The 9,701-nt window shown below is 51.6% G+C and overlaps 4 protein-coding genes across 4 annotated transcripts in view; 3 read left to right on the plus strand and 1 right to left on the minus strand.

Moving 5' to 3' along the window:
• Positions 1-1,429, plus strand: GUITHDRAFT_116437 (hypothetical protein; the record flags this gene model as incomplete). Its single annotated transcript, XM_005824249.1, has 6 exons — positions 1-81; positions 129-262; positions 312-617; positions 665-712; positions 765-810; positions 866-1,429. The coding sequence occupies 6 exons, from the start codon at positions 1-3 to the stop codon at positions 1,427-1,429; spliced, it is 1,179 nt and encodes a 392-aa protein (XP_005824306.1).
• A 64-nt stretch (positions 1,430-1,493) lies between these two features.
• Positions 1,494-3,360, minus strand: GUITHDRAFT_78170 (hypothetical protein; the record flags this gene model as incomplete). The annotated part of the gene is made up of 3 exons (XM_005824250.1): positions 1,494-2,345; positions 2,398-2,732; positions 2,787-3,360. 3 exons carry the CDS (start codon positions 3,358-3,360, stop codon positions 1,494-1,496), a joined length of 1,761 nt encoding a protein of 586 aa, XP_005824307.1.
• A 1,463-nt stretch (positions 3,361-4,823) lies between these two features.
• Positions 4,824-8,095, plus strand: GUITHDRAFT_89689 (hypothetical protein; the record flags this gene model as incomplete). Its single annotated transcript, XM_005824251.1, has 16 exons — positions 4,824-4,878; positions 5,153-5,175; positions 5,237-5,330; positions 5,381-5,542; positions 5,589-5,665; positions 5,717-6,232; positions 6,342-6,395; positions 6,441-6,509; positions 6,560-6,713; positions 6,759-6,799; positions 6,858-6,962; positions 7,129-7,194; positions 7,240-7,323; positions 7,477-7,537; positions 7,727-7,896; positions 8,045-8,095. The coding sequence occupies exons 1-16, from the start codon at positions 4,872-4,874 to the stop codon at positions 8,093-8,095; spliced, it is 1,734 nt and encodes a 577-aa protein (XP_005824308.1). The 5' UTR covers positions 4,824-4,871.
• A 1,053-nt stretch (positions 8,096-9,148) lies between these two features.
• Positions 9,149-9,701, plus strand: part of GUITHDRAFT_145031 (hypothetical protein) — a gene marked incomplete at both ends in the record, with an annotated part of 2,816 nt that continues 2,263 nt past the window's right edge. The window contains one exon of the mRNA XM_005824252.1: positions 9,149-9,382. Coding sequence (XP_005824309.1) covers positions 9,149-9,382 — 234 coding nt within the window. The remainder of the gene's footprint in view (positions 9,383-9,701) is intronic.

Genomic DNA, 9,701 nt, shown 5'->3' on the forward strand with positions numbered 1-9,701 from the left:
ATGACACAGAAATTCTCCGGGATATCTAGTGTGGACAAGCTTTCAGCCAGAGGCCGGGACGCCCTCGACGCAATACGGGAGGTACCACAAGATGCGCATGCTGTGCGAATGGTGACGGTGATTTCAAGGCTGCCGAGCGCATCGCGGCAGAGCACTACACCAGCACAGCATCGAACCGTTCGACATCACCGTGCGCATCCTCGCCGTGCTCCGCTGGGGACGAGGTCCAGGAGGACCTCACCGTGCTGCGACGGCACGAGAGGTAAGAGGCTCCGGTGCGGGGGCAGACGAGGAGGATGACAGCTACGCAGGCCCTCGACCGCCTCCATGATCTACCCTAAGGTCAGGCTGAGCTCCACCGGCAACATTGAGATCTTCTCCGACAAGAAGGTGGGACTGGAGAAGAGGGATCCGAAGAGGCAGACGTCCAACAAGGAAGATGCGTTCAAGTTGCGGCGGAACCCTCCCAAGCTAGCGATAGACTCCATCATTCAGAACTCCTTGAGTCCGGAAGGTTTCGCACGGATAGACTCAGACTTGAAGCTCGGCCGGTCAAGCTTCTGCATCAAGGGGCAAGATGACTCGTCGACTCCTGTTCCCGTCAAAGTGTACAACTGGTAACAACCCAGCGACGATCGTTGCCTGCTGCTGACTGTGCGGTCAGGATCAACTCAGAACTTGACTACTTGGATCAGAGACACTCTGAGAGCAGGTCTGCTGGAGGGGTTCTCTGCTGCTTTCCGCTTTTGAAGTTTTTTCGATAGGCGTCCGTCAGACACGACAGATACCAAGTCGAGCTCAAAGAACAAGGTATGAGTAGGTGCGCTCAAGGGTTCATGGGAGGTGACGGGTGTGGTCTTTCAAGGGGAAGACGAAGTTTGTGAAGCGGCGAGGAAACAGCTCTCCGCTGATACAGTGGATTGAGTCGAGAAAGACGAGGCCGGACCCCGAGGCTTCAACCCCATCGTCGGCAAGGCACGCGCAGAGCTGCAAGAGAATCAAAGGCTCCCCTTTGGAAGAAGCAGCAAAGAGGAGCCCAAACACTGGCAACGACGGATCTCTCAGCGCAAGGTGCATTGGTGGGGGTCAGGCTGCGGATAGGTCCCCTAGATTCTCCCTGTCTTTACAGCTGCTGGACGCCCAGGCGACAAGAAACCTCAAGACGCTTCTCAGCATGCGGTTGTCGTCGACGCAGAACGGAAGGCACCTGAGCCTCAGGTCTCAGCACACGGGCGATCAGCAGGGCAGGAGAGATGGGTCCATCACCGCTAGACGAAGCGGGAGCGAGGGAGGGGTTGGCGCAACGATGGTAGACCTCCCCCAGTGCTTCAGTCACTGGTGCAGTGAGGCAACCAAGGGTCCTAGACAGTTCACAGCCTTCCTACACAAAGCTCCTCTTGCTCCTCTCCTTCGGAGTGACCTTGGGTGATACACTCAGAAGACTACTCGTCAGCTTTATTCTTTCTCTTTCATTCTCGATGTATCCACATAAATTACAACCTGCATTCTGATTTCAAAGTGACTTCTCCAGCATAATCTCCCCCTCTTTCATCTTTCATCGAGTTCCCCTTGCAGTTGCACTCGCAGCCGAAGAATATGAGGTCTTTATGGGGGAGAGAGTCTTTGAGCAGGTGGTAGCTGAACAACCCGCCGCTCACACTGAAGCTGTTGAAGTTTCTGCTCCTCAGCGTCCAGGTCGCTTCACAAGAAAGCTCCGAATCCTCGCAGTAGACGTAGACCAGAGATTTCTGCTTGATATGGTCCAAAGACGCGTCCAGGGAGCTCAGGGGAACATTGATCGAACCCGGAACGTGGAACTGGTTGTAACCCTCCTGTTCCCTGACATCGATCAAGATACAGTCTGCCGTCACCTTTGACCTCGTCTTGTCAGCACAGTCCAAGTTCAGAACCTTTTCCCAGGAGATGAGAGGACAGTCCATCCGGAGCGAGTCCGAGCCGATGGCTCCAACCCTGTTAATAGGATGTTCTCCGGCCTTGCACAGCTCGGAGCTCTCAAGGTCGAAAACTGTTTGGTGGCCCTGAATGGCAAGGGTGAAAGTGTCAAGAAGGCCAGCAACATCTCCTATCCCGATGCACTGAGCACCAATAACTGTTCCGTCTCCCTCTTTGAATAGCACTTTGAGGGAGTACGAAGTGATGTTACGAAATTTACAAGCGGAATCTGTCACGTAAATCTTTTGATAGGCGATGCCCTTCTGCCTTGCTTCTTCCTCATCAAAGCCAGTGACAGCTACAGCTTCTCCCAGAATCTGAAAGCTCTCGGTCATGCAAGAAGTTGTGATTGTGTTCTCGTGATGGAAAAGGTCGTCTGCGATGATGTGAGCCTATTTCGGGTGTCAGTCAAGAATGACACCAGGATGGTTGTTTACAACAAACCTGCCGCAAATATGCCAGCTCATGTGGTGTAATGCAGATATCGACTGAAGTCTCTGCTGATCTTCCCATAGCCCACACGCCTCGCTGCGTCGATTCCATCCTGTCGTTAACCATAACTGCACCAGACTGGCCGATGCGTATTCCGGCTTTCCTCGCAAGATCTGTCTCCGGATGATATTCGATACACAAGATCACGAAGTCAGCACGATGGATCACGCCTGTCTCGGATACAATTTCGACTTGTTCCATGTTTTCCCTGATCTCGCACAACGTTTCCTTCAGAGTGATTCCAACTCCTCTCTGCCGAATGCGATTATGGAGCATCTCTGCCATATCTGCAAACCAAACAGAAAACATCACTACCATCCTTAAATATGACGATGACAAACACTTGCCAGTGTCCAGTTTTCCGTAGACCTTTGAGCCGCTGTGTAGAATCTCGACCTGGTCTTTGACTGCGTGTGCTTCGCACAATCCTTCTGCCATCTGCAAAGACAGCAAACTTTCCCCCATGACGATAACCTTTGATGGAGATTGTTCCTGCATCTGAGCGACAAGGCTTGACAAGTCGTCATGCGTTCTACACTTGAACACTCTAGGGATCTCATGCCAAGCAATATTCCCATCGGTTGCTTCAATGTTGGAAGAGAGAATCAACGCATCATAGTTCTCTGTGTATGAGTAATTTGCTGCAATGTCGTGCAGATGGACGTGCTTCGTCTCTGCTTCAATAGAGTGGATTTCAGAAAATCTCCTTATCTCGATTCCTAGATCTTGTAGGTAGCTTTCGTCAACAAAAGTCTGCTCTGTGTCACCTTGGTGCCTGCTGCTAGCTGGGACCATGCTCAGGCATATCGAAGACCCTCTTTCAATAACAAGCACGGTAGATGTATTGTCGATCTCCTTGATCCGACATGCCAGCACTATTCCATACGGCGCTCCACCCACTATTATTGCTTTCATGTTCGAAGCGCCCCAACCTGTTCAAAACCTCCATCACAAACTGCAGTCTAAAGTTCCATGAGATCATCAAGCTGCAAGGCTGGGATCAAGTTTCTATCATGTATCCTTGTAATCACTGAGTGTTATTTGTGCGTGAGGTATGATTTGATCTCGCTTGTCGGTCTTCATTGTCTCAATTGCTGCAACAGTACTCTGACGACACTTCATGGATCCAAACATCTCACATCCAACTGCGGAGTTCTGTCCTTATCATGGGTTCCGCTAGACTCTCCTACGTTATCAGCAACATATACAAATGGAAAGATGCTCGATGATGGCCCGATCTCATATCCCCACTCGCATCGGAAAATTTCCTGTCTACCCATCCTGCAACCCTGATCCCTTTCTTCTATTCTAGTATCATGCACCAATGATCCCTGGACTTCTCCATCTTCGTCTCTACAACATTCACTGCCTGAGCATACAAGATCTCCTTAGTGCGCTCGTACGTGCTTGCCGCATGCCCTTCGGCATCGTCAGATCCCTTGACTGCCATCCACCATGGCTCCCTGAACAAACAACCCCACCCTACCATTCTACTAATAAATCCATGTTCTTCACTACCCCACCACCTTTAATATTTTACCATCCCTGTATGATAACCCTTTACCGTGAATTGGTACCCCAGTACCCCTCCTTGTCCTAATTCCTACCCCTACCTAGATAGCTATCTTCGCCAGACCGGGTCCTCACTCACCGGTACTGCCAGCCCCACCCCCACCTCATCGGAACTTGCCCATTGAAACCCCATCTATTCGATCTATCCATCCACCCCCTACCCCCTGTCAACATATATGATACACCCCTTCCTTCCCAACAATCCTTCCGACCCTCCTTCCAGCACACCCCTGCATTCCCCCACCCCTTCCTGAAATCCTCCAAAAGCCCCTACCATCTTTTTTTCGCACCACCCCTTCTTCTGAGCAGGATTACCCAACTTCCTGTGCACCAACAGGTCGCCCAGAATGTTCAAACTTTGTGGTGAACTTGAATAGTTTGGTCTAAATTTGAAATAATAAAAAGCATTTGCTCTGTTGCACGAATATTCTCCTTTCCGCCACCACCCCCACCCCCCTTCCTCCGTTCTAGAGATGCGACTGTCATCAAGGCTACGAATTACGAAAATTTACGAAAAAAAATAAAAAAAACCCTTAGTGGTGTGTAAAACAACAATGAACTAAAGGTGGACTGATAGCCCCGGCTCCGGTCCGAACCTGGAAGGCCCGGACACGAAATACAGGGGGGTAGGGTACTTTCGTTGAGTTTGAGAAGGGGTGATTTTTCGTATGAATCCGGGGGTGATTGAAGGTAAGTTCAAAACTATGGTGGGTAAGGTGGTAATCAGTGGGTCTAAAGCCATGGCAGAGTTTGTGGGTAGGAGGAACAAGGCGATGGCGAGGGGCGGACAATGGCGTTCTTTGATTGGGCTTGTTCTCTTCCTGCTTGTAGATGATACACATGGATACTTGGGAATGGGAGGTGAGTTTGGAACTCCTGCCATTGCTGCGTATTTCTCTGTCGCGATCGTGTCCAGAACGTTGATGTTAATCATTGCAAGAGCATTTGGAGAGTGTTTGCTGTGTACAGGAGACATTGATGCTCGTGTCATTTCAGCTCATGTGTGTTGGTGGTTTCTTAGCATGTAACTGACATCTTCTCGCCTCCCTTTTCTTTTTCTCTCTCGCGCTCCTAACACCCGATGCATCTGATCCTCGTTTCCCTCGTTTTTTCATCCTTCTTACTGTTGGATTAGGTCGATTTAGTTTCGACTCCAAGGTAAAAATTAGTCTTCATCGCAGGGCATGCTTCTTCACTGACGCTGAGCTATCGTGTACAGCACCTGCCTTCACAGAAGCTTTCCCCCTCCCTTTCCTCGTGCTCAACGAAATGTCGGCAGCAAATTCGGCCATTGCCCATGTCCATGCAAGAAAGTATCAGTTTAGGAAGTCTTGCTCTATCATTGAATCGAACTTGAATGCAGAAGAGCGAAAACCAAAGGTCGCGGTAGTTGGAGCAGGGTGGGGGGGATGGGGCGCTGCCAAGGCCCTGTGCGAGATGGGATGTGAGGTCCTACTGCTAGATGGTATGGAGGATCCAACCGGGTCAAAGCCGTTGCTGACCCCGACAGGAAAGCCATTCGAGGGTGAGCCAAGTACGATGTCCTTCCTGTTGTGACTCCATCTTGTCAGCTGGAACAAGAGGATTCTGGAAGGACTATCCCAACATCGAGAACCTGCTGAGTGAGCTTGGAATCGCTGAGGATGAAGTGAGAAAGATTCATTCTGACCTTCCTCACGCCTTAACATTGAATCAACAGGCATTCACTCAGTTCACTGGTTCTTCTTTTTACAGTCCGTTTGGCTTGGAGGCAACCGCTCCTGTGTTCAGTTCCAGTTCGCTCCCTCAACTTCCCTCGCCTCTGGGACAAGTTTTCGCAACTTTCACCAACTTCAAGCGGATTCCTGTGAGCGACAGAACAACGATGCTCGGGCTTCTGTACTCCATTCTTGACTTTGATAGGAGCGAGAAAACTTTCGAAGCATACGACAGAATGACTGCGCATGAGCTCTTCATCAGGATGGGCGTGAGTAAGAGGCTCGTTGACGACTTCATCCGACCCACTCTGCTTGTCGGACTGTTCAAGCCTCCAGAGGAGTTGTCCGCTGCTGTTGCGATGGAGCTCCTTTACTTCTATGCCCTTGCCCATCAGACATCGTTCGACGTCCGTTGGATCAAGAAGCAAAGTATTTCTGAAGTCCTGATCAATCCACTTGCAAACATGTTGATCGAGAAACATGGCCTGGAAATCAGAAGCAAGAGCTTTGTGAAGGAGGTGTGTTACTGCTCTTCTCATATCTACCTTCCTCGATTCGTGAAACCCTCTCACCCCCCCCCCCCCCATCCCTCTCCGTTGTGAGCCTCAATGACATTGCATGTAAAAGATTCTGGTGGACAAAGCAGCGAAAAAAGTCACAGGAATCACCCTCAAGGGGAAGGTACAACTGCCCATGCTTTATTTCATTGCTCATCATCGCTGGCAGGATGGACAGGAAGAAACGATCGAGAACCTCGACGCCTGTGTACTCGCGCTGGGGGCTAAGGGAATGAAGGTAAGTCGACATTGCGGGAATTTAGGCGAGTAGTTCTGAAGGAGGTACAGTACCTCATGGCAGGGTCTCCTGCACTGGCGAAGATTGCTCCTGAGCTATCTCGCGCTTCTTCGCTTGGGTCCATTGATGTCATTGCGACGAGAATCTGGCTAGACCGCTATGTGGTAACGGAGAATCCCGCAAACGTTCTTAGCAAGTTCGAAGGTGTAGAGGAGGGTCGACGCAGTAGATGTTTAACTGTCTTTACAGGACTGCGTGGTGCTGGAGGGACTTTCTTCCTTCTAGATCAGGTTCTATGGTCATAAGATACTTTCCACGGTGATTGACTTGCCTCCTGGTGCCATGCAGCTGCAACCGGATCAACGAGCATTGTGGGGAGGAGAAGAGCCGCAGGGTTCGGTTCTGGCTTGCGATTTCTATAACGCAGGAGGACTGCTTCCCCTTTCAGAGCAGGTCGGAATGGAGAGGAAGAGGTCAGGGAACGAGAAACAAATGGGAGGAACAGGGTCTGGAGGAGAATCTGGAGGAGGAGGAGAATCTGGAGGAGGAGGAGGAGGAGGAGGAGGAGGAGGAGGAGGAGTTGGTGGTGGTGGTGGAGGTCCTCATATGTTGCTTGCAGGACATCATTGACCTGCTGATGAAGGAGCTTCTTCCTGCTGTCGTCCCTGAGTTTGGGAGAGCAAATGTGACTTGGACAAGTTGCTAGCTGCTGTGTGACGATGAGCACCAGGTTGTCGACTCATACGTGCAGAAGTACCCGGGTGCAGTGACGTGGTTCTCTCCTGGCTCCTACACGTCGAGACCACCCCTCAAGGTACGCGGTCAGCAGGGTTAAGGAAGCAGGAGAGGAGTAGGAGTATAGGTGAAAGGAGGGTGGGAGAACGTAGGAGACTTGGTCGCAGTTGTTTCAGGGTTGGCGGTCGCAACTGATGAGTTGTAGACGAAGTTTGACATGCATTCTGGACAGACGAGCCTCTCTAACTTGGTCTGTGCGGGTGATTGGGTAAGAATGGGAGACAGAGAGCACGGTAGAGTATTATTGATTGTTTCTCTGCCCTTCTTCATTGTCTTTTCTTCCTGCAACTATGCTTTCTGCATTGCTGTCCTTTGCTCTGGCATTGCTCTTCCCTTGCTGGCATATCCTTGTATTGAAGGATATGCCCTCATCCTCTGCAGAGGCTCCTCTAAGCCTCCTCTCTTCCTCATCTCCGTGGCAGGAGCGAAAGGTCTCTGCCAGGAGCGTGCGTACGTGTCGGGCCTCGAGGCGGCGAACGCGCTTGGGAATGAGGGAGTGCTAGGAAGGGAGCGAAAGTTTCGCTCCCACCGAGTCATTCCTATCCGTGAGGACGAACCCCAAGTTGTGCTGGGCCGTGTGGCTAACAAACAGGTTGGTGAACTTGGGAATGGGCGTAGAGAGGAGGATAAACTGAGTGTGGGTGTTGGACTTGGTGTTGCTGTGAAAAGGGATTTTGAATGGGAAGAGAAGCAGATTGGATTGTTTGCTTTAGCAACGACTGAAGTCGAACCTGCGGCAGGTGATGGACATTCTGGCGAAATTCAATCTCGACAGCCCTTGGGTTCGATGAAGGACCGATTACTTAAAAAGTTTCGAGATGCCCTCGAGCTGGACCCACGTTTTCAAGTCGCCGGACTCAATGCCTGGGAACTTGAGATGAGGGCTTTGAAGACCAGGCCGTCCATGGGAGCAGCCTTGGAAGATCGATGTGCGTGAAGAATGAAAATATACGGACCGTACGGTACAAACGCGAAGCATGCCGTTCCATTCCGCCGCCGAACCCGGATTGCCGGGCTAGTAGGCTAGTCACACTGAAGGGGCCTGCCTCAGACCGTTTGCGACCGTGCCACCGTGGCACGGTGATACTGATGATCCTCCGCTCAAGGCACTGCGGCAACTTACTCAGTGACTAAGTTAGTTGCCGGGCCGCCGGCCGGGCCGGGCCAGACTCTCGTCCATCGTAGTTCTAAGAGGGTAGGGTACCAGATGTGTTACCAGGGGGTAGAGGGTAGATCACACATAAAGGGATGAGGGTGCCATGCGGGCAGAAACAAGTGGGGAGGGCTGAAGGAGACGAGGGAGAGGAGAAGGAGAAGCGCTGATGGGGAGGAAGATGAAGAGGAAGAGGAGAAGCGCTCAGGGAGAGGAAGAGGAAGAGGAAGAGGAAGAGGAAGAGGAAGCGGATGCGGAAGCGGAAGAGGAAGAGTGTAGACAGTGAGAGCCTGGATATCTTGAAAGTGACTACGGGGATGTGATTGAGGAGGAGGATATCAGAGAAGTATTTCACGCAAGGAGAAGAATGAGGAATAAGGGAGGGAAGGAAACCAGCACGAAAGAAGTGCATTGCCTGTCAACGACCGTCAAAACGCTTTCGCTGATACCCTCGTCCAGGAAGACATTTATTTCTGAAGGTGCTGATGCAAGTGATGTCACGGACAATAGGATGTGCTCTCCTCTTCAGCTGCTGCATGATCGCGACCAGTGGGTTCGTTGTACAACCTCAGTCCCTCACCTTCGCCTCCTCCTCTGCGACGACGAGACTGGCGCTGAGATCAAGGTAGCTCGCAGTCGGTAGACAACGGATGACGGATGTGTCGACAGAGGAGGAGCGAGGACAGCGGTGATGGTGTCGGACGAGTACATGACAAGGAAGCAGAGGACGAAGATGAAGAAGCAGATGCGACAGGAGCAGCAGAAGGAGCAGCAGGAGAGGCAGATGAAGGCCGACGCGCTCCTGGACGAGATGTGCGTGAGAGCGCGGGGGAGCGAAGGGGAGGGACTGAGCATCGAGTGCAGTTTTGATGAGATCGAGGCCAAGGAAAGAGACTTGAAGAAAGTGACCAACGCAATCAACAAGGTTCATAGCTGCCTCGTGATCAGTTCCTGCCTGCCTGCCTGTCCGTCTGACTGCCCTTCGTGTCTCTGTCTCTCCCTCCCTCCCTCCCTCCCTCCCTCCCACGGGGGATGGGGGGTGGTTAAAAACATGGGGATGCTGGGTAGACCCCTAAGACCAGTCTTTGCATCGAACTCTTTAGGTTAGAAAATGTATGATGATTCCGATAGGAGCCTTAAGACGCCCGGATACCCCTGTATGAGATCCCGGTCACTGAAACCTCCGCGACATGATCCACGACCACGGATTCTTCTATCAGCCCCTACACCCAGATGCTGCACGA

The sequence above is a fragment of the Guillardia theta genome (assembly GCF_000315625.1).
Source record: "Guillardia theta CCMP2712 unplaced genomic scaffold GUITHscaffold_96, whole genome shotgun sequence".
NCBI classification, from domain to species: Eukaryota; class Cryptophyceae; order Pyrenomonadales; family Geminigeraceae; genus Guillardia; species Guillardia theta.